Source organism: Salvelinus namaycush, chromosome 23, assembly GCF_016432855.1.
Source record: "Salvelinus namaycush isolate Seneca chromosome 23, SaNama_1.0, whole genome shotgun sequence".
Lineage (NCBI taxonomy): Eukaryota > Metazoa > Chordata > Actinopteri > Salmoniformes > Salmonidae > Salvelinus > Salvelinus namaycush.
In genome coordinates this window covers 31,535,610-31,561,999 of record NC_052329.1, presented here as the reverse complement: position 1 = coordinate 31,561,999, position 26,390 = coordinate 31,535,610, and the positions used below count along the sequence as shown (strand labels likewise).

Below are 26,390 nucleotides of genomic sequence, written 5' to 3'. Positions count from 1 at the left end.
CGAGGCACCAGCTACTATACAACCAGACTTTGTTTACCGTTAACACAACAGCTGCAACAGATGTGGTAAACTCACAGGAAAGCAAAAGGGGCGGGAAGGGGGCAGGGTTGGGCAAGAAGGTGTTTTGTTTCTTCCCTTATAGTCTTGTCCGGGGTATTGAAACAGAGTAGCAGCATTTCTCTAGTCGAGGTGCATGTCAGGACATGTTGTCATGCATGGTGGAGAGGGCGTGGCGAAACAGGCAACCGCGGGAGTGAAAGCAAAGTGATACCACTATGAAACAGTCTCCCCTGTAATCAACATTTGGACCATAGCTCCGTGAAAACGGGTTGGATAAGCATCGATTTCCATGGAATAAAAGAAGACTAGTGCTGACTGTTTTGACAATCGTAGTGGGAAACGTGGAATGTCACAAACTACAAGTGGACTTTCTTCAACATCCAACGCAAGGACAAGTCGCGAGTCAAACAGCCTGTTGGACACATATTCTGATGTCAACAAGCAATCGACAGTGCCTCAACTACAGACACATTTACAGTAATCACGAATCATCAGATACATCAAGTAAGTCTTAAAAATTAGCAAATGTAATGGTGATGCTGCAGGACTTGGCTACAGCACAGCGGATTTTTTGACAGGCTGCTAACGTTAGCTACCGTATCAAGATAGAGCTGTTATGTATAGCTAGCTAGCTATAGCACACTCTTAGAAAAAAAATATCCTATCTAAAACCTAAAAGGGTTCTTCGGCTGTGAATTTAGCTAGCTGTCAAAATAACTTGACACGTCAAATTAGGCTATTATAGCTAGCATGCTACATTGTAATCGTAGTAGTTTCAGAAGATAGTTTTCGACGCAATCACTGTAGCTATTTCATAATATTTTGAAAATAAATGATTGAAGTGGTAGGAGTCAGCGGCACGGAAGGGTTTTCCTGTAATGTAAAAAGTGTGTTGGTGTGATATTCAAGTGGCATCTTCTTGTTGGTTGCTGCTTTCGCAAAATCGTGTGTGGTGTCTTGTTTTACACACTTGGCTGTCATGAGTTTGATGTGTGAACTTTAGTGGTTGTGTGGAGGAGAGGAACAGATAAGATAACATATGACAGAAGCCCAGTGATGCATTTCTACGTTCAACTTAGAGATATGGAATTCACATATTCTTTATTCCATGTTGAGCGTTTTTTTCATCTTCAATTACATGACAGTCACAGGCAGTATTTCAACAAGTTTAGACCGAGGCAGACCCATGTTGCGTGGAACTGTTTCTCCTGCGCAATCACAATCCACCTTCAATGTTTCTTTTCCATACTTCATCATTTCCGTGTGAAACGTTTTATGTATTTTGAGTCAGATAGGAATGATACGATTTGCGTGTTGCAACGTAAATACATGTATTAGTTGAGCAAAAAAGTATATCAAGCGTTGCAATAGTGAGGATGACAAGCGGACAATTTTTTTTTGTGTTACCACTGACAGAGTTTGGCGCGCGCTGTAGCGTGAAGGAGCGCGTGTCAATCGGCTGCTGGATTTGTTTATAAACAACCGTCGCGCTCACGAGGGCGTAGCGGCTGCCATCTAGCGGCCACATAACACATGGGTTGGTAGGTCAAACTGTCTGTCGAGGAAGGAGGGAAAAAAACAATGTTTTGAGAGGTAGCCCACCCTTGGGTCACTGTTTGAAAACATACATATATATATGCTAAGGCAACCTATATTTCCCGTGGAACAAGGTATTTTAAGCTTATACCTTTAAACCCAATTTAATGTAAAATGTTGCTTGATATATGGTTCTGAGAAATTTCCAGCTCTGCATTTCTGACGTGGTGTCATACCCAATGATGTATATAAACCCTGGGTTGCTGATCCTATGTATTGGTCATTGAGAGGCTTTGAAGACACCGGTCGGCCATATTGGCACTCCCCAGTAGGAGCAGCCCTCCATCAGTAGCAGTGCATGGGTAAAAATCACTGGTGAAACCAAGTCAGAAAAAAAGCCATAATTTATTAAAACCTATGTGTTGTGATAATTGCGTTGTTTGCTCTATAACAATGTCATACTCTTTATGACCAGACAGAATCAGATAGATGGCCAACACATACAGAGACAGAGGGGCGCTGTTTCACTTGCTCGGATGCTTTCTCTGGTGAGATACAGTCAACCTCTTGCGGATTGAAGGAAAATTATGAAGACATGGAGATGTTTTTATCTTTTTTCTTTGGACATTTTTGGGTGAAGCATGCCTTCCCTTGGCATCTGTGAATACACGCCACAGTCTGTAGGAATGAATGGAATTCTACATGATTTCAATTAAATGCATCAAAACAAAATTACCTCTATTTAAGTCTTTTTTGTTGTAGTAGAGCCAGTAACATTAGTCATCTCGAAAAAATTATATTTTAAGGAAAATTATTATATTTATTTTTTGTGTTTATATTTAGCTCACTTAATATAATTTAAAGTATGCATTAAGGTGTATGTAATAGAATACATGTGGCAAAAACGAATGTAGACATTAATAAATGCATTTCTATATCTTCCAAAATATATTATTACAATGGTGTGGGAGTGCCAAGATGGAGACATGGTGGCTTTAACACAGCGCACCCTATCAGTCATCTAGTGTATATATAAATCATTGGTATTACCTCCAGTCAAAGCAATCAGCCCAGCTGGTAATACACTCATGTCCCCAGTGACCGGTTCATACATAAACATCCTCTTATCAGGCTGCAAAGGCGTCGGTTTCCTCAACTCCATTTAATGGGAGGGCCGCCGAACCCCCCCACAGAAAAATATGTATACTGTCTTAATAAAACACAATTTTCCACTACCATGCTAGGGTGGCCAGCCACTTCTGGACATTGTGTACAGCAGGGGTAAAAAACAGACAGGTGCAACCTGATTGGCTGAACGCTGTACACAACACATTTGCCATAGGAGTGTATTGCTGGCTACGCTATTTACGTTGGGAGGCGAAAGACCAGACGATGTATACTTTGGCAAACCTTGGAGCTAGAATGATCATTTAGAATGTTGATGCCTTATCTTACAGCTTAATGCCTTTACACACAAACATTCACCGCTCATAGTAACCAGGTGACAGCGGTTTATAAAAGGGGCAATCAGTCAATGTCTATTACAATTTTGTTATGCATTTGTAAACATCAACAGACTGCACCTGGTATGGCCCGCCCCCAGACGGAGAGTGGAGTGGACCACCATGGCCGTGGCAGACAACACAGCTGCCGCATGGAGGTCCAGCGGCCAGACACCTGGCCTGGTGGCAGCAACAACCCTCTCCAGGCTGCATACCCCCAGTCCTGCCAACTGCTCCCCAACATGGACACCCAGCCCAGGCAGGGCTCTCCGCCCCCCCAGCCTCAGAGAGAAGCCTCCCCACCCCCCAGTGCCCATCCACTGGACACCACCACAAGAGCAAGCACAGGTAGGTTATTACTACTAGTTGCTGGATACTGTGATGTTTCATGTAGTGTGTGTTGCTGCTAATACAGAGTTCTTAGGCATAGGCCTAAATGGTAAGCCACTGAGGCAGAAACCATGGTCATGTTAGAATAGGATTACAAGTGGTAGCTGTGAATAGCTTACTGCTATGAGGAAATACTAGCATCAAAGGACATCATGCTCACATGCCAGTGCAGTGGCATTGGATGGGAAAGTTCCCCACTCAACTGTGTGATGGAATGTGTGAGTCGATCGAAAAGGAAAGTTGATGAAATAGAGATGCATTTTGCATATGAAGCAATAGACTTCAATGTGATTGTTATTGTACTTGGAAGACTCATTGATGCTTGTACATCTAAGTGAAGTTCCTCACCTGTTAATTTTCCACCAAGTAGAAATGGGTAGGCTAGGAGTCAAAAAACTGTTGTCATCACCTTAGGATGTAAATACAAGCAGTGCAGAAAATGCGCCCTTTAAAGCATCCTCCCTTATATAGCCTTAACCTATTGATGCTTTACCTAGATTGCCTTTAGTATAACCTAAGAAGCTTGCCCTTGGAACCCAGATAGAAAGCTTTCAACCGAATGTTACACATTTGCTGCTGTTTTATGCACTCAGTTTGATCTGCTGTGTCCATGCTTGTGAAAGAGTAAACAAACCTAAACAATTGAGATGGAAACCAATGAGGGAGGGGCCTGGAAGAAGGCAGTCAGAGTATTGCATCTCGAATAGGAGCTTCACGTCCATTGACAGGAGTGGAAAGTTTAGCCTATGTTTTAACGGACACAAGCTACAGTATGTGGGGTATTGTCACGGTAATTTATTGCAATGGTAAGTGTGGATTAGGCTATTTCTCTGAAACTTGTCAGAGAAGAGTTCAGGGTTGTACTGGTGTGGTGTGGTATTGGTGTGCATGTGAGGATTTTAGGGCTGCAGGCTTTGGGCTACGGAGCTACTTAGGAGGCGAGGGAAGCATTTTGAGCACGTGGCTTTGCAACTGAAAGGAATAGTTTGGAATAGTATCTCTCTCTCTGGTGCTCTCTCTTTCTGCCTGTAAGTCAAATGCTGTGGCTGGGGCATGTCGAGACTTGTCCCCTGCTCACTGCTTCCCATAGAGAGAGCAGTCTGTTCCCCTCCTTGGTTAGAGGCATAACCTACCCTCTCTCTCCCCGTTTCCTTCTGTTAGACCCGCCGCTGTTTCTACTCGACCATTTCTGTTTCCTCTGTAATCCCTCTTTCAGCCGCTCCCCTTCCTTGTGTTTCCCACCTTTGCGCTCTCTGGCTCTCACTGCCTCTTCCCCAGTCCCCGGGCAGACTGGTCCCACCCCGCCCCCCAGCCTGTCCACCCTATCCCAGCCTAGCCCCTGAATCCGTCCACCAATGGCTTGATTCCATCTCTGGGAGCACCATCTTATAGTTACCCTGGCAACAAGCCAGAGTTCCTCTGTTCTCTCTCTCTCTCTCTCTCTCTCTCTCTCTCTCTCTCTCTCTCTCTCTCTCTCTCTCTCTCTCTCTCTCTCTCTCTCTCTCTCTCTCTCTCTCTCTCTCTCTCTCTCTCTCTCTCTCTCTCTCTCTCTCTCTCTCTCTCTCTCTCTCTCTCTCTCTCTCTCTCTCTCTCTCTCTCTCTCTCTCTCTCTCTCTCTCTCTCTCTCTCTCTCTCTCTCTCTCTCTCTCTCTGTCTGTCTGTCTCAGAAAATACTCATGACAGCGACTCAAATCCCGCTGCTGCCAGGAGCCTTGCTTCCTGTGGAGCTCTCTGTCAGGCTCCGTTCGCTCTCTCTCTGTCTGTCTCTCTCTCTCCTCTCGCTGTCTAGTCACCTGCATCTTAAGGATCAGAAAATACTCATGACAGCGACACAAATCCCGCTGTAGCCAGGAGCCTTGCTTCCTGTGGAGCTCTCTGTCAGGGTTGTGAACAAACACAGTGGGGTTTGGGAGGAAATTGGACGGAACCCGTTCATAGGATGCACAGAGTTTTTTCCCCTCCACTTAATTTGAAGTGTCTTCGAATCTTGACACAGCGCAACAGTTTGTATAAGGTCACTAAAGCATTTCATTGTACTGTGTACACCCGTGTATACTGTGCATATGACAAATAAACTTGACTTGACTTGATTTAAATGTATTTTCTCGATGGCAATCGGCAGTGGCAGTGATGCGCACAGTACTTTCAGTGTCGTCGGTTTGCGCTGCAGTAATCAGAGGGTAATAAAATTGCATTTTTGATCACCTCTATGCAAATAGGCGTTTATCCTATTCTGAATCTATACAGAGTAGACAGGAGTTCCTCCTTCTAACAAACACTGTAGTACACAAACACACGTATTCTAGACTTATTAAGCAGATTAGGAGATTACATTCTAACTTTGAAGGGGAAAATACAGGGTTGACGGCGGCAACCCCCAAGATTTAAAAACAGTCTGAACAGTCTGACAGGGGTGGTGGGGGGGTTTGCATTGTTAGTTTGACTTTCAAAAGAGCGGTGCTTTGGGGGGGCAGGGGAGGGGGGGTACATGTTTACCCAATAAACAATGGCTCTGTGTTGCTAAGCAGCCTAGCCACCATTAAGTGTGTAGCCTATATGGTTTAGACCAGACAACATGCTTGTCTCTAGACACCTAAGACTCTTATGGAGCCAGAGAAGTGAGGACGGGGGGGCATCGCATTTTGGGGTGACGGAGGGGATGTTTTGGATCATATTCTTGTTACTAGACAAACAACAATATACAGGAGACATGTTTTATGTGCCGGCAGGCTATCCACAATCTGCCTGCTACCGAAATGTGACCTGATTCAGCCTGGTCTGCGCTGCCTTTGATATAGTCTAGTTGATGTTGTGTTTCAGAGATGGTCGTGGTGGGCTACGGAGGTCCAGCTGTCTGCCAGAGGCAGTAATGGCACAAGTGTTGTTCTTTCTCCCCAGACCCAGACAGAGAGCTCCAGGACACCACAGCCAGGGATCCCCTGCCTGACCTGCTGCCCCAGAGAGAGCGCTCTCCCCAGGCTTCTCCCCAGCACAGAGAATCTGGAGTAGCGGACCCGCGTTTGGACAACGAGGTGGTGGAAAGAGTGGCCAACCAGCTCAAGAGAATCGGTGACGACTTGAACGCTACGATCCTCCAGAGAATGGTAAGGATGAATGCGCACACGAATGATCTGTTTATGAGATGGTGTATTGTTTGGTGAGTTCTGATAAATGTGTAGAGGTGTTTTCAATTTAAATGTGCATGTGTAAGTCGGTGTGTGTGTGTGTGCCAGTGGTGTGTAAATGGATCAATCTGATATCCATGAGCTGGGAGTGTTGTGACTGAAGTTCAGTTTCCAGTTGCCCTTCCCCCTCCCCCGTCCTCCCTCCCTCCCCCTGCTGGGCTGTATCGCGTGAGGAGCCAGTCAGTGAGGCAGCCACAGGAGTAAACACAGGGTAATCTCTCCCCCCCCGGCACCCGGCAACCTGCCTCCCCCTCTGCAGACAAACACGGCTGACGTCACCCTACTCCAGCGCTCACTCACTCACATGCCTCTGCCGAGCCGAACATTCCCTTTCCGCGTGCACACACGTAGACGCAGGCACAAACGCTCGCGCACACACACACACATAATAAACTGTCAAGTTTATTCCAGTATAATAAAGCCCTTGGTCTGTGGATCAGGTTGACAATGTTTTGTTTACCCTGGTTAAACTGGCTCTTGCCCTGCTGTCTGGTAACAGTGGAAGGACAGGGGATTTTGGGAAACGTTGTTTACAGGCAGGCGAGCTAAAAGGACTTCCTTAGCGCGAGTAACAACAAAAGGCCTGCTTAGGAGGGGGTGGGGGTTGGGGATGGTGACTAAACCACAGGCACGTGAGGGTCATAGTCCACTACAAACACTCACACACTCACTCACCACCACTCTACTGTTTCTCTTGTTCAGGGCTTTTTTCCCCTGTATCTTGTGTCATGACCTCTCCTACTGTGCCCCTCTTTCTCTGTGTGGTCAGTGGTTCTCTATCTTCTCTTACCCTGTGTCCTCCTCTACTCTGTTTTTCTCTCTCCCCACCTCTCAACCTCTCCTCTCTTTCTCCCTCCCTCTCTCTGAGTCTGAGCTGTATCTCTCCTCTCTTTCTCCCTCCTTCTCTCTCTGAGTCTGAGCTGTAACTCTCTCCTCTCTTTCTCCCTCCTTCTCTCTCTGAGTCTGAGCTGTAACTCTCTCCTCTCTTTCTCCCTCCCTCTCTCTCTGAGTCTGAGCTGTAACTCTCTCCTCTCTTTCTCCCTCCCCCTCTCTGAGTCTGAGCTGTATCTCTCCTCTCTTTCTCCCTCCCCTCTCTGAGTCTGAGCTGTATCTCTCCTCTCTTTCTCCCTCCCTCTCTCTCTGAGTCTGAGCTGTATCTCTCCTCTCTTTCTCCCTCCCTCTCTCTCTGAGTCTGAGCTGTATCTCTCCTCTCTTTCTCCCTCCTTCTCTCTCTGAGTCTGAGCTGTAACTCTCTCCTCTCTTTCTCCATCCCTCTCTCTCTGAGTGAGCTGTAACTCTCTCCTCTCTTTCTCCCTCCCCCTCTCTGAGTGAGCTGTACCTCTCTCCTCTCTTTCTCTCTCCCTCTCTGAGTCTGAGCTGTATCTCCTCTCTTTCTCCCTCTCTCTCTGAGTCTGAGCTGTATCTCTCCTCTCTTTCTCCCTCCCTCTCTCTCTGAGTGAGCTGTACCTCTCTCCTCTTTCTCCCTCCCTCTCTCTCTGAGTCTGAGTTGTAACTCTCTCCTCTCTTTCTCCCTCCCTCTCTCTCTGAGTCTGAGCTGTATCTCTCCTCTCTTTCTCCCTCCCCCTCTCTGAGTGAGCTGTACCTCTCTCCTCTCTTTCTCCCTCCCTCTCTGAGTCTGAGTTGTAACTCTCTCCTCTCTTTCTCCCTCTGAGTCTGAGCTGTAACTCTCTCCTCTCTTTCTCCCTCCCCCTCTCTCTGAGTGAGCTGTACCTCTCTCCTCTTTCTCCCTCCCTCTCTCTCTCAGTCTGAGCTGTATCTCTCTCCTCTCTTTCTCCCTCCCTCTCTCTCTGAGTGAGCTGTACCTCTCTCCTCTTTCTCCCTCCCCCTCTCTGAGTCTGAGCTGTATCTCCTCTCTTTCTCCCCCTCTCTCTCTCTGAGTCTGAGCTGTATCTCTCCTCTCTTTCTCCCTCCCCCTCTCTGAGTGAGCTGTACCTCTCTCTCTTTCTCCCTCCCTCTCTGAGTCTGAGTTGTAACTCTCTCCTCTCTTTCTCCTTCTCTCTCTGAGTCTGAGCTGTAACTCTCTCTTCTCTTTCTCCTCTTCTCTCTGAGTCTGAGCTGTAACTCTCTCCTCTCTTTCTCCCTCTCTCTGAGTCTGAGCTGTATCTCTCCTCTCTTTCTCCCTCCCTCTCTCTGAGTCTGAGCTGTAACTCTCTCCTCTATTTCTTTGTATTTTAAGCTCTCTGCTAGCATCTCTCTGTCTGTCAGTGTCTGGTTTTCATTACTTCTCTCTGTCTGTCAGTGTCTGGTTTTCACTACTTCTCTCTGTCTCTTTCCACATTCACACACACTCTCTCGTCTTCTCTTTTTCACCTCTCTCTCTCCTACTAAAGAGCGGGGTTATATTTAGTGAGTGACTCAAAGCTGCTGTTAACGGGCGATGTGTCACCTCTCCTTGCTCTGTTTAGCAGACAGTGTCTTTCTGAGACTGCCTAACTCCACCCAGGTGCACCGTATACACACAGACAGACACACCCACACAGATGTACTCACAGACTCGCACGCGATAACATCTCAGCTGTTCCAGCAAGTGGATATTAAAGCCATTAAAAAGTATAGAATCTGGAAAGTAATAAACTGTGTAATAGTGGTTGCACAAAGCCACAACATCCTATCATTATGATATAGACGTTCTCTTAAAGCAGAGGACAGTGGATGCTATCCTATGGCATTTCTAAATTCATCTCTTGGTGAAATTGCGGATGTTTGTAAAGACCCAAGCTATTCTAAATATATATCTTGAGAGCTAAGTCAGTTCAGTGTTAGGTCATTATGTCCATGTGGTGTTACACTGCAATCATCAACAATGTAACCTCTATCCCTTATTTACTGTCTCGGACTCAGACTCGTCATTATATCCATGGATTGCCAAGGTCACTTTGTCCACAAATGTTCATTTGAACAAGCGTCAAGACTGAAAGGCCAACAGTAAAAGACACAATTATTTTGGGGCTGTGGACTAATTTCCCTTCTCTCTCTCTCTCTCTCTCTCTCTCTCTCTCTCTCTCTCTCTCAGGGTGGCATCCCCCAACGGCAGGACTGGAGAGGCCTATGTCTAGGAGTCCTCAACTTCCTCTCGGATACCCTCAGCATTCTGTACCGACTGAGATAGACTGACCCTAGGGATTGGACACGCCGGAGCTCCCTACTGGACCAATCACAGACTGCTTCAGAATGGACTCAGTCCGCTGGAACGGACGAACCCCTTTTGTTTAGTCTCTTTTGTACATCTTGTGTATATATATATATATTTTTCAATCTCTCTTTGGGACAGCTCTTGATGAAGCATTCTGACCCAGGTTGGTCTCCCAGACCGTGTAGGCTTGTGTGTGTTCCTATCCTTCCTTGTAAACTGTGAAGCACGCTGATGTGGTGATGACGTGAGGGCTTTACCTGGCGGAGAGGCTATGGCTCCTGTATGTGTGTGTACAACTTCTTCCAATTAAGGTCATGGTACAGTAGAATGAGCAATTCAACTGCTCGACAGCATGGCTTGATGCGGGTACTGAGGGGCCTGTGTAGAATCCCCTGTAAGTCACACTATGGCTAATACTAATCAGTTTATATCGCTGGATGAGCCAAGCTTACTGCTGGGATAAGTTATAGCGATATACTATATGGGATCTGCTGTAGAGGTCGGCATATAGTTTCAGACAGGACCAACTTGACTTGGTAAACAATGCCAGTACACTCTTAGTAAAAACGGTTCCAAAAGGGTTATTCGGCTGTCCCCATAGGAGAACCCTTTTTGGTTATTTTTGGAACCAAAAAGGGTTCTACCTGGAACCAAAATGGGTTCTTCGAAAGGGTTCTCCTATGGGCACAGCCGAAGAACCCTTTTAGGTTCTAGATAGCACCTTTTTTTCCTAAGAGTGTAGTGGTGTATATAAATTGATATGTATGCTACTCTTCCCTACAAATCTGAATACATTTCATTGACCTTTCTGTGCCTTTCTATCGCTCCCATCACCAGGACAATCAGTGGTTGGTGTGTGGGACCCTGGATGGAGCAGTGGTTGAGACACACACACACACACACACACACACACACACACACACACACACACACACACACACACACACACACACACACACACACACACACACACACACACACACACACACAGAACACTGAACACTACATGAGCCAGTTACCAGACCATCACCTCTATTGGAGGCTCTGAGTTGAGCAGTAGCACTGTCGGACAATCCCACTATTATTACCCGTGTTAAATTGTTTGTATATATTTGTTTTGGGAGATGGTGGTTTGGTTTGGAGGTGGATAGGAGGAGCCAGTAACAAGCCATCGTGAAGACCTGTTATCATTGGATGAGATTCAATTAGCTTTAAACGTACTTAAATTGTACTGTTTGTGTTTGAAATCTGCCACGTGTGCAGTTGTTTTTGTCTTTGGATCAACAGTTGGAAGCAGTTAGTGTATTTAAATCCAGTGGATTTGAGATGGTATTTCTGGTTAAAACATGACTTGGATGTTTATATTTTCATGATTACTAAAGATTACTAAATGATAATCAAATTGCCCCTCAATTGTATAATACATGTATTGTAGTTTGGGAGAAGAAACTGAAGACCTTTGTTTATTTTGACGGTAACCACGTTTTGTAGCATTTTGTTTCGTTTTCAAAAATACAATTTGTATTTACTTTTTTTGTGTGAAATAAGTTATTTTTTCTTTTCATTCCTAATAAAAAAACGATTTCTAAATGTATTTGAAAGCCAAGAACCCATAAAATGAGGATTGAATAAGCTTAAAGATAAATATCTGACAGTAGACTGAGCTAACTTGACCAGTCAGTTCATCCCCAGTTACACGAAGTGTGAACCGTCAACTGTGTTAGAGCATTGATATCTGTCTTTGCAAAGGCATTCCATTGAAAAGTTTCCATAGTCAGTTTGTACACAAAGTTTTATTTCAAAGCGTCCAGGAAAGCAGAGCTTTTAAGAAACACAAACCATTTTTGTGAACCAACAACTGTCCCTATCAATCCAAAGCATTACAAAGAGGAACAATGTGTGTCCAAATGTCTAGAAAGAGGTCACAACAACAAGCAATGTAGTGATGGAAATCGGTTGAGAACGTTTGCATGCCAAGTGGGAGAAACTGAGCCTTCACTGAAGCCAACAGTTTTAACCTTGAACCCAAGAGGTTAACACAGTCCCAACTTGCCATGTAAACCTGAAATAGACGTTATGATGGATACAACTGTGATCATCCTATCTTCTGTGTTGCCATAGTGTATCACTTATAAGGCCTTAACATTACTGCTGTCTATGCTTTGTTTTCAGTTCAGGTAATTTTTTTTGAGACCCTTTTTGCAATGTCATTACACCTTTAAACAAAGAACCTGTGAGAATACCCAAGCACCTTTTTTTCTGTGGGAAACTGGGCGTCCCCATAGCGTTCGGAGCACGTGCAGTATGTTTCCTGTGACAGCCTCATGACATCCTGTGGTGTGTGCCGTGGCGTGGTCCACTTCCTGTGGCGACTATGTGACTTCTTGTAGTTCCGTTCTCCAATGTACTCTCTCACAGAGGGACGGCACTGCTGTAAAGTAGTGCTGCATTTTTTGTGGGAATCTCAATCTCAGTTTCATGCGGTGTAAATTAGCTGTTTTTGACTTTTTTTTTTAATGAACTTTCTACATGCATTTTTTGTACAGATTTTTTTCCTTTTTAACAATAAAGACATGAAATATTTACTTGTTTTGGCTTGTATTTTTTTGTAAGATTATCAGATTTATTAAAGGCCCAGTGCAGTCAAAAATGTGATTTTTCTCACTATGATGTTGGAATATTACTCTGAAATTGTGACAATTATAATACTGGCCTTTAAGTGTAAGAGCTGTTTGAAAAGACTGCCTGAAATGTCTGCCAGTTTTGATTCGATGGGGATTTGGCCTGCCAGGTGACATCACCAGGCAGTAAATGAGTTAATAGACCAATAAGAAAAATAGTTCCAAACCTGCCAAACCTGTGAATAACAGCTAGTTCTCCAGAGTCAGACCACTCCCAGACAGTCCTAGCAAAACCTTTGCTTGAGAAATTGCTCTTTGCTAAGATGCAATTTTTGTTTCTTTTTGACCAATTTAAGTGAATACAACTACATTAAGGTACTTAACTGTTACCCAAAAGTGATTTGATATTGAGATAAAAATGGCTGCATTGGACCTTTAAAATAAAGATTATAACAGAATATGATTGTCTGTGAAAAAAAGGATAGTGGACCTTTGCAGCGCAAGGTTAATACAATGACTTCAGTTGGTTCAAAAGTACTTTATCCTCATGGCCCTGGATTAAAGAACAATCTCAGGTTATGTTCTTTTACTCGTCTACTGTTTCTGCTACTCTATTATACTGGTAAGATCTTATCACACCAATGACTCTTTGTAGTCTGTCACCTGATTCCTGTAGGTGGATGAATGGGGGACTGTGACTAGCGTGTAATGGTCAGTGTGGTGGTCTGGAGGTGCGTGACAAACAGTAACACCACATATTTGGAGAACATGTCAGGGATCCCCAGAAAACAGATCACATGAACACAGAGACATCTTGAGTAACTACACAGTAAAGCAAGCAAGCTTTAAAACATGTACGTGTGTAATGCTCTGATGCTGGCTGCTAATGATATTACGTAGGAATGTTTCGAGATTGTTGAACTGTAGGCTATGTCCTCTATTCAGGAAGGCTTTGTTGTTCTCGTGGTTCTAAACATGGTCTGGATTGCATATTGTCTCAAAAACAAGAACGACACCTACTTATAATGAATAAGACCCTGCCCCTTGTTGCAATGAGTCAATAGATAACATCTGGGCCAGAGGTCCTCACCTGCACTCTGTGCCATATATGAACCAATTGAATCTCCACGCGTCAGCGGCAGAATGAGGTCCCCATTGTGATTGGTGTCGGGAGCGACCGCTTGGATCTTTACTGCTCAGTCTTTACAAAATGAATGACCAGTGCTGGAGGGGGTATCTTTTTTTGGTGAGTGGGGGAGGGGGGGGGATTAGTGGGTTGGTCAGGGAGAGGAGATAAGAGACGTGCTTTAATTAAAAGGATGGGCTTAAAGCGATGTCCGTAATAAATCCTGCTTTTTCCTAATCCCAGGAAAAGAGCAGTGACTCCTTATGGGGCTTAACCAGTCATGGGTTTCATTTCAAGGCTCTGGCTGTTTTCCTTTCCACAAATTCCCTCTGCAGGCGAAAAACAAGACATTTATTTTCCACCAAGGTGCCAAGGTGCTTTTTCTCCCTTCAATAACTCACAAACAGATACACAAACAAACACAAACTATGTGGAATATCATGCTGCTTTGTCCCTCTGGGTTGAGAAGATACTTCTCTGCAGTTTCATGGTTAAGGACAAAAACATTTGAGAAAAAAAACATCCTTTACATTGACAGTTTCACCATACACATGGTCATTTCTCGCAAGGGCATTAAATGCAGAAAATAGTAGTCCACACAGCCAAGTAAAATACACTTTCAAAATGCCTAGAGATTTTCTGTGTGTCTCATTTGGTAGAGCATGGCGCTTGAGGTTGTGGGTTCGATTCCCATGGGGGACCAGTATTAAAAAAACTAAATGTATGCACTCACTACTGTACGTCGCGTTTGGATAATAGCGTCTGCTAAATACCAAATGTAAATGAGAAGTCAGTCAAATGTCAATATATAATAATAATAATAATGTACATGGGGCCCTCTGTGTAGGGGGTTGCCACTCCCTCCATGTACCTACCTATAGTACCTGCTAGACCAGTTCTACCGGTCCATCCACCTGCCGATGATGGAGGGAGAGATCCCGTGTTTGGGTGACCGAAGAGGAAACTACCCTGCTCATTATTGGCCTGTTTGGCATTTCTTGGAAGCTCCTGAAACAGTCCCTTTGTTTTGCCGCTGCAGGGCACTGATACCTGCTCTTTCACCCACGTGGCATGACATCATGCACTTAACACCAGGCCACATATCCACTCATTTGAACCTATATGACCCACTGCTACACAACCATCGAGTCATTCAATGTCACTACTCAGTGGTATAAACTACTTAAGTAAAAATACTTTAAAGTACTATTTAAGTAGTTTTTTGGGATACCTGTAGTTCACTTTTCTAGTTATATTTTTTACAACTTTTACTTCACTACATTCCTAAAGACAATAATGCACTTTTTACTCCATACATTTTCCCTGACACCCAAAAGTACTCATTACATTTTGAATGCTTAGTAGGTTAGGAACATTTTCCAATTTACACTTATCAAGAGAACATCCACGGTCATCCCCGTTTCCTCTGATCTGGCGGACTCACTAAACACATGCTTCGTTTGTAAATTATGTCTGAGTGTTGAAGTGTGCCTCTGGCTATCCGTAAATTTAAAACCAAGAATTATTTATACGTTTCCTTCTACTTTTGATACTTAAGTATATTTTAGCAATTACAATTACTTTTTATACTTATATTTAAAACCAAATACTTTTACTCAAGAAGTATTTTACTGGGTGATTTTCACTGGAATCATTTTCTATTAAGAAATCTTTACTTTTACTCAAGCATGACAATTGGGTACTTTTTACAACACTGTCACTACTTAGAATTTCCAAATAACCCCTCAGACTAATTTGGTTCACAATATTTTTATTACAAAATGTAAAAACTGTGTGCTTGAAACGAATGGATGGTTTATCAGCCCTCCAAAAAATGAAATCCCAACAGGTATGCTGCAAAAACCGTCTAGTAGGGGTGTGTGTGTAGGTATGAAAAAGAGAATATGTACAATGACAAATCCTTTCCACCTATTGAAACACTTGAACTTTCAGCTGAGGTGAATGGTTACACATTGATAAATAGTCTTTTGACTGGAAAAAAAAGAACAACTAAACTCAAAACTGTTACTGCGTATGTGAGTGTAGGCCTCATTGTCCTATGCACACACCTCTCCCTCCTTTGGTGGGAATATGGTCGATCACTTTGGGCCAAAGTAGTCCACTACCCCGCTACCCTTCATACCGTCAAAGAAGAAGAAGTTCTTGTGTGGTGCGTCTCTCTGGGAAAGAGCCTGTAGAAACACACAGTGACGTTAATACCAACCACACACACACTACCTCACCATCTCTCAAACTAAACCCACAATAGCTTTGCTGTGGGAGCTTCAGCAGCTTTCCCTGTATTGGATACATGGGGTGTACTCTAGTGTCCGCTCCACTGCGTGAGCGTGGGGTCTGCTGTGTGATCGGTGATCGCCTGACTTCACCCAGTGCGATGTCTGCCGGTTGCAGGCAGTTTCATCCGGTTTCATCATTACATCAGACAGCCTGGCGCAGTGCTATAATCCCGCTGAGCGGTTGTTCTGTACTGACTGACGTTACCTGGCTTCCTCAACTCTCAAACACAGGTAGGACTGTGACACTTCCCATATCTAAAACAGCCACACCAAAGAGACACACTGGTCCCCTACATCTCCCCAAAAGCCCCACAGGACTGAAACATATCAGTGGGTATTTCTGGATTGGACCCAGAATCAAGTGGAGCGGCCTGCTGTCAAGTGGTTAGCTTTCTGCCTCCCCAAAATATAACATGCTATCTTTCTCCCCAGTGAAAGCTGCGCAACAGTAAATGTGGTGCAGACAGTCTGATGTGTGGTTTTTCACACTAGTTTAGAGCCAGTAGAGTATGAATTAGAGGTCGACCGATTAATCGGAATGGACGATTAATTAGGGCCGATTTCAAGTTTTCATAACAATCGGTAATCAGTATTTTTGGACACCGATTGTGGCCGTTTTTTTTTTACACCTTTATTTAACTAGGCAAGTCAGATAAGAACACATTCTTATTTACAATGACGGCCTAGGAACGGTGGGTTAACTGCCTTGTTCAGGGGCAGAACGACAGATTTTTACCTTGTCAGCTCGGGGATTCGTTTTTGCAACCGTCCGGTTACTAGTCCAACGCTCTAACCACCTGCCTTACATTGCACTCCACGAGGAGCCTGCGTGGCAGGCTGACTACCTGTTACGCGAGGGCAGCAAGGAGCCAAGGTAAGGTGCTAGCTAGCATTAAACGTATCTTATAAAAAACAATCAATCTTAACATAATCACGAGTTAAACTAGTAATATCATCAACCATGTGTAGTTATCTAGCGTGTCCTACGTTGCATATAATTGATGCGGTGCCTGTTAATTTCTCATCGAATCACAGCCTACTTCGCCAAACGGGTGATGATTTAACAAGCGCATTCGCGAAAAAAGCGAAAAAAGTCGTTGCACCAATGTGTACCTAACCATAAACATCAATGCCTTTCTTAAAATCAATACACAAGTATAGATTTTTAAACCTGCATATTTAGTTAATATTGCCTGCTAACATTAATTTCTTATAACTAGGGAAATTGTGTCACTTCTCTTGTTTTCCGTGCAAGCAGTCAGGGTATATGCAGCAGTTTGGGCCGCCTGTCTCGTTGCGAACTGTGTGAAGTCCATTTATTCCTAACAAAGACCGTAATTAATTTGCCAGAATTTTAATAATTATGACATAACATTGAAGGTTGTACAATGTAACAGGAATATTTAGACTTAGGGATGCCACCTGTTAGATAAAATACGGAACGGTTCCGTATTTCACTGAAAGAATAAACGTTTTGTTTTCGAAATGATAGTTTCCGGATTCGACCATATTAATGACCAAAGGCTCGTATTTCTGTGTTTATTATAATTAAGTCTATGATTTGATATTTGATAGAGCAGTCTGACTGAGCGGTGGTATGCAGCAGCAGGCTCGTAAGCATTCATTCAAACAGCACTTTTGTGCATTTGCCAGCAGCTCTTCGCTGTGCTTCAAGCATTGAGCTGTTTATGACTTCAAGCCTATCAACTCCCGAGATTAGGCTGGTGTAACTGATGTGAAATGGCTAGCTAGTTAGCGGGGTGCGCGCTAATAGCGTTTCAAACGTCACTCGCTCTGAGACTTGGAGTAGTTGTTCCCCTTGCTCTGCAAGGGCCGCGGCTTTTGTGGAGCGATGGGTAACAATGCTTCGAGGGTGGCTGTTGTCGATGTGTTCCTGGTTCGAGCCCAGGTAGAGGCGAGGAGAGGGACGGAAGCTATACTGTTACACTGGCAATACTAAAGTGCCTATAAGAACATCCAATAGTCAAAGGTATATGAAATACAAATGGTAAAGAGAGAAATAGTCTTACAATTCCTATAATAACCTCAACCTAAAACTTCTTAACTGGGAATATTGAAGACACATGTTAAAAGAAACCACAAGCTTTCATATGTTCTCATTTTGAGCAAGGAACTTAAACGTTAGCTTTTTTACATGGCACATATTGCACTTTTACTTTCTTCAACACTTTTTTTTTGCATTATTTAAACCAAATTGAACATGTTTCATTATTTATTTGAGGCTAAATTGATTTGATTGATGTATTATATTAAGTTGAAATAAGTGTTAATTCAGTATTGTTGTAATTGTCATTATTACAAATAAATAAATAAATAGGCCAATTAATCGGTATCGGCTTTTTTTGGTCCTCCAATAATCGGTATCGGTGTTGAAAAATCATAAAATCGGTCGACCTCTAGTATGAATGATTTAAAGTTACAGCAACTAATGGAAAGTCAATGAACAAAAAAAATTATAATACATAAACTTGACAACCAACCTTGACAACCTCCTGTCCCAGCACTCCTCCCACCACAGCACACACAGGGGCCATCTCAGAGAAGCAGTAGCTGATGACAACACAAAACATGACTGTCAAACAGAAATACACAAACTCTGGAGTTCATAAGGATGAATTAACAATTGTCTTAACTCTAAAAATCTGAAATAGCTCAGAATGGAGCAGTCAGTCACAGATTCATTGATATATCTAAGAACTACCATCACTGGCAGATACAACAGTCCCCTACAAACATATTACTAAGAGTCCAACTAAATATGTAAATGGCTGTCAAGTGATCCACCATGTGGTGAAATCTGGGTTGAATTGAGCCAGTCACCTGACAAAGTCGTGAGGCAGAAGCTCGCTACTCAGCCCCATGGCCTCCAGGACATCATCCCGGATCTGTCTCAGGAGCGTGGCGTCTGCCTCAAAGCTTTCTGGGTGGGGGTCGCGACCTTTGTCTGTACGGAACTTCAGCAGTACTGTGGGAGAGAAGCGAGGAAGATAGAGCAAGTGTGAACAACAGGACGAGTGTTGGATAAGTGCAGGAAACCATAGACACAGAAGAAGCTCTGATTTTATGGGTTAAGTTGCTACATATACTGAGCTATGTTTTCCACCCAACACAGAATATGTTACTAAGGAAATGTCAGTGGGGTTGTCATTCTATCACTTGCTGGAATGACACTGGCCGGCTAGCTTCACTTCCACTCACAGAAAAAAAGTGCGCACACAAACTTCCAATTAAATACTGATCCTGTGAAAAAATAGCAGTTTTTGATCAGTTTGACAAGGCCGTGATCAGACATCTATGACTCTTGTCCTTGTCCTGTCAGCACGCACCACTAGTACTACACCCATCCTGTGCGAGACCGTGGGCAGATGTGTCAAAATGAGGAGGATGTGGTTTGGAGTCTGACTATTACTAAAAGGCAAATAATAAACAAGAGATGGACGTACCATTGCCACTGAGATGTTTTTGGCTCTAAACCCCCATTTAAGGCTGGCAGCTCTCCTCACCCACTCAGTGTTAAAACAGGTGTCATAACATCCTCTTTTTAGCTGTCCATCAATCACATCATGGAGCCCAGTCCGCCCACGGATATTTCCACCAGACTGACACCTCGCTCGCACACACACACGCACGCGAGCACACACACGCGCTCACACGCGTAAAACCCAACATCAATCACCATCAACTAAACATCACAGAATTCTCAAAACCTGGCACGGACTAACACTATATGTAAGCGTACAAAGACATCTGTGCAAAGTAGACCAGTAAACATTGTCTTAAATGAGTAGAAATGACATTCTTGATCAAATTCAAACAGGGATGAAGCAAAAACAACACATTCAAATGACATTAACTAAATCAAAGTTGAAGGAAAACCGTCCTGTGCCCCCCACGCCTGCGCTGCCTTCCATTCCTCTGGAGGTGTTACGGTTTAATACAGTAGGCTAACCCCCCCCCCCACCCCACCCCTGGGACACAGAGGAGCTGTAACGCAGACTGTAACAGAGGAAGCACCACTTCCTCAAGAACAGCTCAGTCGAGAGATACCACAACGTCTAGACCTAATTATAGAAACACAAATGCTGTAGGACAGCTCTGAAAACGACAAAAACAAACAAAAGAACAGCTTCTTTCCTTTCCGGCTGTTATATTAATATTAGCCAAACAACAGGGGCAGGATAGAGTTGCCAGCCTTGCGGGGGTAGTGTGGTGTCGTGGGTGGTGCCTAGCGGTTTGTCTCTCTGTTCTAAAGTCACACACGACTGGCCATGGATGTGATGGAAACAGAGCCATGTTAAGACGGTCTATGAAGCCAGCTGAAGGCTAATAAAGGGACCATATCAGACTAGAAGGAACAGGGTGCAACACTACAACAACCAAAACAGGAAGGGGGGGTAAGGTGGTGGGCGATATCATTGGAGCTGCAGGCGCTCACGTGTAGAGGGCATCAATCTATAGCTTCACTGTTTCTTATGACAAAAAAAATAAGATGTGATGGCAGCCAGTTAGTGATCTAACTCTCTTTTATCAAATAGATATTTATATCCAATGGCTTTGTGGAATTATTGAGGCGCAGGTACCGTGTAGCAGGAAGTAGTCCACGGGGGTGCGCTTCAGGCTGCTCTTGGCCTTCTCATTGGTCCAATCCATTTCCAGAGCCACTTTCAAGGAGCAGAAGCTGGCCGTCTGTTCAGTTGGGATAGAGAGAGTGCCAAAGGGCAAGGAACATGCCGTCATTAGATATGGAGGAGGATAACATTCATTACATTGATAAAACACTAATTGAGCTATTTTTATACAACGCTCACCTTTTTGATCATGGTGGTCTCATTGGGGTCAACCTTTGGTTTCTTGGCCTCAGGTCCATCATTGGACTCGTCTGTTTTGGGCTTGACTACTTTGGGCTTCTCCCTGGACGGGGGCATCAAAACATGGGACAGATGAGCATAAGTATAACTGAGGATTAAATCAAGTCAAGTAAATTAAACAGACACTCGACAATCACACACAACACTCACTCAACATAGTTGTGCTCCTGGCCAAGGTCGGAGAACATGTATCCGTGGTAACCAAAGACATCGCCACAGAAGACCTTGATGTTGTGCTGGGCACAGAGTTGGTCCACGCGCACCATCAGATCCCTCGAGCAACCTGTCAGACACACCTGAGAGGAACAAGGGAGGGGAGGACAAAGTCAGAGAGAGCAGCTAAAACTACAACTCCCATGGTGCTCATTACACCGCATGACCAAAAGTATGTGGACACCTGCTCATTGAACATCTCATTCCAAAATCATGAGCATTAATATGGAGTTGGTCCCCCCTTTCCTGCTAGAACAGCCTCCACTCTTCTGTGAAGGCTTTCTACGAGATGTTGGAACATTGCTGAAGGGGACTTGCTTCCACAAGAGCATTCGTGAGGTCGGGCACAGATGTTGGGCGATTAGGCTTGGCTCGAAGTCTGCGTTTCAATTCATCCCAAAGCTGTGTGATGGGGTTGAGGTCAGGGCTATGTGCAGGCCAGTTCATTGACACCGATCTCGATAAACCATTTCTGTGTGGACCTTGCTTTGTGCACGGGGGCAATGTCATGCTGAAACAGGAAAGTGCCACAAAGTTGGAAGCACAGAATCATCTAGAATGTCATTGTATGCTGTAGCATTAAGATTTCCCTTCACTGGAACTAAGGGGCCTAGCCCGTACCATGAAAAACAGCCCCAGACGATTATTCCTCCTCGCCCAACCTTACAGTTAGCACTATGCATTGGGGCAGGTAGAGTTCTCTCGGCATCCACCAAACCCAGATTCGTTCGTTGGACTGCCAGATGGTGAAGCGTGATTTATCACTCCAGAGAACGCGTTTCCACTGCTACAGAGTTCAATGGCGGCGAGCTTTACGCCACTACAGCCGACACTTGGCATTGCGCATGGTGATCTTAGACTTGTGTGACACAACAGACACCCCGTCCTTTTGCCACAAAACATGTTCAAGTAAACAAAATCTGTTATTCTGTTGAAGAATCGACTAGTTTGTTTTGGCCAGTGTGTTCTATCTGAACAGGGTGGGGAACAGAAGATTGGCCTTAATAAAAAAACTGACCCGCGGGCTGGGTCCATCTTATCCTCCAGACCAAACCCAGCACACTCCACACTTGGCTAGAGATAAGGGGCTGTCTGGCAGCTGATGGGCATCTGTCTGTGGCATCCCTGCAATGTACACGCTGGTCCCTCCCGGAACACAAAGTACCACAATGTTGGGAGGTGCCAGCATTGAATTCACTACAGTGTTTTACCAGTGTTTTACCAAGGGCAGCTGATTGACATGTTACTGCATGGTTGAAGTTGTTTTTAATTGCTTTGCCCTTAGCTAATGAAGACTGATAAACTAATCATCAGAGCTGGGTGCTTGATGCCTGAAAAATGGACCGGAGATCTTCCTTGAACCACACACCTCAACTTCATATGAAGACGGTCTTATGGTGGAAGGGAGGCCCTTACAGACTATTATAGAAGTCCTATTGGCTTTAGTTGCCGGCTACAAAAAAGGCAAGCCCTCTGTTGTGGTGACAGACACTGAGGGAGACCCTGGCTGGACATGTTGGGTTACTGCTGCAGTTCATTAGATGGGATTGGCAGAGGGAACCGGGAGTGCTGGTACTGGCAGGGACAAGGACTTTTAACAGCCTGGCCAGCCTGTCTGTCTGTCCACAGAACCTCCCTCCTTTTGAAGGAGGTGTGCAGCTTGAACGCCTCCTCTCGATGGCCTCCGGCAAGGGCTTTGTGAAGAGGGACACTGAGCTGGATTGTTTGAGAGGCGAGGGAGTGAAAAGGAAGCGAGGAAAATGGGGGGGGGGGGGTGTTTAGCTTATCTGTACAATGGAACCTAACGGAGAATGGGTCTAGTAGGAGGTGAAGGGAGCAGTGAAGTGACAGACATGCAGAGAATGAGTGGTTATGACAGACTCAATGAGAGTACATGAGTGAGAATAGGGAGAGTATACCAGTGTTCTGAGTGAAGTAAACGAGTAAGTTTGTTTGTTGTGGGTGTGAATTGTTGCCTCAAATGATCTCTAAAAAGACAAAAACACCTACAAACTCTCTCGGGATCAAAGCTATAATCCAGACATATCAATCCCAAAACAGGGTGACTAAAAAGAGCAGTCCCTTGTCATGCATTCCAGCAAATTTAAACCAGTTCCAGTTTCCCAGTGCTGCGCCACACAGACAAGACATATCCATAGCTAGCAGATAAAAAAGGCTAGCAGTCTACAGCACAGCCCATTTCGTCTCCCCCTCCTGCTGAACTTCCATTAGCACTCCCCCCGGGACGCTTCCGCCGTTTCTCCACCACAGACAGACTGGGGAAGCTGCTTGTTTGCGCTTTGAAAATCCATGAGTATCTGATGAGGAGTCTCTTCAAAACCCCAACACTATATGATTGAGAGCAGAGCACATCAGACAGCTTGCTTTTCAGTGTGTCTGGAACCAAACACCACAGAAAAGCTACGTTTCTACTTGTTAGCTGTACAGACATAAGTTAGATAAACGTATTTATCTCCTAGCTCGAGTGTCTTTATTTTTTTATGTTATTTTTTCCCCCCCTACTGGCACCTGTCAATTCCCTCACTCCGTCAATTTATAAATAATATGTACATGCATCATAAACCCCTTTATCTACTTCCCCAGAGTCAGATGAACTTGTGGATACTATTTGTATGTCTGAGTGCAGTTTGAAGGAAGTTGCTAACTAGAGTAAGCGCAATGACTGGAAGTCTATGGTAACTGCTAGCATGCTAGTAGAGTAGATACCATAGACGTCCAGTCATTGCGCTAATGCTAGTTAGCATTGGCTCACAAAACTACCTAGAACTTCCTTCCTATTGGATGAAATAAAAATGGTATCCATGAGTTCATCTGACTATGAGAGTTCATCTGACTATGAGATGCAGTACCTTAGACCGCTGCGCCGCTCGGGAGCACTTATCACTAAGTTCTACAAAGAAAGATTCCTTTTGTGAACAAAGTGTAACTACATGCAATGGAACTCATCATCAGTCAAAAACAGCTTAAAATCGGCCTCCCGAGATGCGCAGTGGTCTAAGACACTGCATCGCAGTGCTAGCTGTGCTACTAGAGATTCTGGGTTCGAGTCCAGGCTCTGTCGCAACCGGCCGCGACCGGGAGGCCCATGGGGCGGCGCACAATTGGCCCAGCGTCGTCCAGGTTAGGCCGACAGTCTCATTGCGCACTAGCGACTGGGCGCAGGGCACGCTGACACGGTCGCCAGGTGTATGGTGGTCGCCAGGTGTATGGTGTTTCCTCTGACACATTGGTGCGGATGGCTTCCAGGTTGGACACATGGCTCTCTACCTTCGCCTCTCCCGAGTCCATACGGGAGTTGCAGCGATGAGACTGTAACTACTACCAATTGGATACCACGAAATTGGGGAGAAAAAATGGGTGAAAAAATACAACAAAGAAACTGCTTAAATCTGCAGAAGAGAAAAAAAATCTGTGCAAAACAGGTGCTATACTGGCATTGGTCTGCTGCCCAGAGCAACATGTAGTAAGACGTATGGTGTAAATTCACCATCTAGTGGCCATTTAGGGTAACAGAAAATAATGAACAAAAGTAATCTTGACAATAGGCCAGCCCTGCACTACTGTACTCACTGCCTCAAATTGAAGGAAGAATTTGTCTGGTTTGGTCTCCACCCTGTCTGTGTCTGCCTTCACCTCCACCATGGGGTTGAGGTACTGGGCCCGCTCCAGGGAGGCCTGGGCTCGGTTCTGGCCCTGAGCAGTCACTGGAATCAGAAACTGGGCTCGGCATGACTCCTCTGTCACCTGGGAAGAAAGAGAGCAGAAATAGTTAGTGGTTTGTAAAATTTATTTATATTCTCCTGTAATCTTCTCAGTGTTTCATCCCACCATTAGCCTACTTCGGGAGGTTCCCTCTCACCTAGCCTCTGCCGAGTCCCCAACAACCGGATGTTCCGGTTTTCAGGGGGAATGGAAAGAGCCTTTGACGCAACTTCCACTTTTGGATGGTAACAAGGTAATACTCCATCTTAACTCCTCCTACACATTTACTGGATTGGTTGGACAGTGCAAAAGAGAACCTCCCCCAACAGTTTTTTTCCTTCTCATCAAGACCAGTATGTATTGGATCTAGTTTCAGGTGTTTATTTTACACCTGTTACACACCCCCCCACACACACACATACACTTTGTGTATTGTGGTCTGTACCTGTTCGTGGTCCAGCAGGGTCAGCCCCTTCACTCCAGCCAGGATTAGATTTTTGGCCACCTCAGCCCCCAGGCCCCTGAGGCCCACCAGGAGCACACGAGACCCCCGCAGCCTGGAACAGAAGCAGATTACCAACACCTTTATTAGCTATGTGGCTCCATCATACAATATGGGGTGGAAAGCCTTCAAGACAAAACATGCATGCTTTGTGCAGATTGATAAGTTATGTAAACATAAACATTTGCAGTGTTTTCCAATCCATTCTTGCTGTGGGATCAGGGAGTGCATATTTGTTTTAGCCCAGTACGAGCATATCTGATTCAAGGTCTTGGTGATTAGCTGGCTAACGTTAGTTGGAGAGTTGAACCAGCTGTGTTAGCGCTGGGCCAATGCAAATTGTGCACCCCAGGAATGGATTGAGAAACATTGTAAAGACTGTATATCATGGCCAAGTGTGTGCATAGTTCAAATTTGACATTTAATGCTTTTTTTATTTAGTACTGACAAATAATAGGTTATCTACCTACAGAGACAATGGACGCTAACGTTAGCTAATAGCTACCTCTTTTGTGCATCCAGACCCCATAGTCGGATCTGCCGGTCATACTGAGCCGCTTCTTCCTCGCTAATGATAGATTCCTCCTTCTCAATCATGTCTATCATCTCAAACTGGTTTATTTGTCTAGTTTAACAGTAATGGGATTAATATTTCCCTTTTTAGATTCGGGGAGAGTACCGCTATCGCTGATTTGAACGGACGCTGGATGATGACGTTATCTTCTTCTTTGGTATTATGGCGGTCCGCAAACAAATGTTAAAGGCGCATGCCGCCACCTACTGTATTGGCTGTGTATCAGCCTACTATTCTGTAGTGTGAATTCATTAAACTTTGTGAAAATTCCCCTACCTACTAACCCTACACCCATTAAAACCTAATCACTATTCCATTACTTTGGTCCTATCTGATCCTGCTCCAGGCCAACAGACTGGGAGTACGGGACACTGTCGTTCAAACACCCTGTAACTCTTCTGCAGTAAAATCTTGTACGCCCAAGTGCTTCTCTACAGCTGCCACCACAACATCTATCCTCTGTGATTTACATTCCATTCCTGCCATACAGTTGACAACCAAGGCTATGAATGCCCAAAAAAACAACCTTACTGAAGCACATGTTATTCCTATCACTCTCTATTGACCTCGTCCTACTCACAGGGATCCTCTTAGGATTCCTCACCCTGCCCTTACCAA

The 26,390-nt window shown here is 44.6% G+C and overlaps 2 protein-coding genes across 2 annotated transcripts; one reads left to right on the top strand and one right to left on the bottom strand.

Moving 5' to 3' along the window:
- Positions 1–183: 183 nt before the first annotated feature.
- On the top strand, positions 184–10,474 carry bbc3 (BCL2 binding component 3). The gene is made up of 4 exons (XM_038961434.1): positions 184–564; positions 3,173–3,446; positions 6,387–6,592; positions 9,708–10,474. Exons 2-4 carry the CDS (start codon positions 3,185–3,187, stop codon positions 9,801–9,803), a joined length of 564 nt encoding a protein of 187 aa, XP_038817362.1. The 5' UTR covers positions 184–564; positions 3,173–3,184; the 3' UTR covers positions 9,804–10,474.
- A 4,854-nt stretch (positions 10,475–15,328) lies between these two features.
- Positions 15,329–25,914, bottom strand: LOC120018789 (SUMO-activating enzyme subunit 1). The gene is made up of 9 exons (XM_038962000.1): positions 25,704–25,914; positions 25,142–25,253; positions 24,565–24,738; positions 20,911–21,056; positions 20,701–20,803; positions 20,473–20,578; positions 18,713–18,857; positions 18,373–18,442; positions 15,329–15,766 (listed from the first exon to the last, which is right to left on the bottom strand). Exons 1-9 carry the CDS (start codon positions 25,802–25,804, stop codon positions 15,674–15,676), a joined length of 1,050 nt encoding a protein of 349 aa, XP_038817928.1. The 5' UTR covers positions 25,805–25,914; the 3' UTR covers positions 15,329–15,673.
- Positions 25,915–26,390: the final 476 nt, after the last annotated feature.

What these genes read in the sequence shown, in the direction of transcription:
- bbc3 (XM_038961434.1), top strand. Translation starts at nt 3,185, where the DNA reads ATGGCCCGCCCCCAGACGGAGAGTGGAGTGGACCACCATGGCCGTGGC. An exon ending in CACCACAAGAGCAAGCACAG is followed by an intron (nt 3,447 to 6,386) that starts GTAGGTTATTAC and finishes CTTTCTCCCCAG; the next exon opens with ACCCAGACAGAGAGCTCCAG. An exon ending in CTACGATCCTCCAGAGAATG is followed by an intron (nt 6,593 to 9,707) that starts GTAAGGATGAAT and finishes TCTCTCTCTCAG; the next exon opens with GGTGGCATCCCCCAACGGCA.
- LOC120018789 (XM_038962000.1), bottom strand. Translation starts at nt 25,804, where the DNA reads ATGATAGACATGATTGAGAAGGAGGAATCTATCATTAGCGAGGAAGAA. An exon ending in CCCTGCTGGACCACGAACAG is followed by an intron (nt 24,739 to 25,141) that starts GTACAGACCACA and finishes CTTTCTTCCCAG; the next exon opens with GTGACAGAGGAGTCATGCCG. An exon ending in TGGGACAGGAGGTTGTCAAG is followed by an intron (nt 15,767 to 18,372) that starts GTTGGTTGTCAA and finishes GTGTTTCTACAG; the next exon opens with GCTCTTTCCCAGAGAGACGC.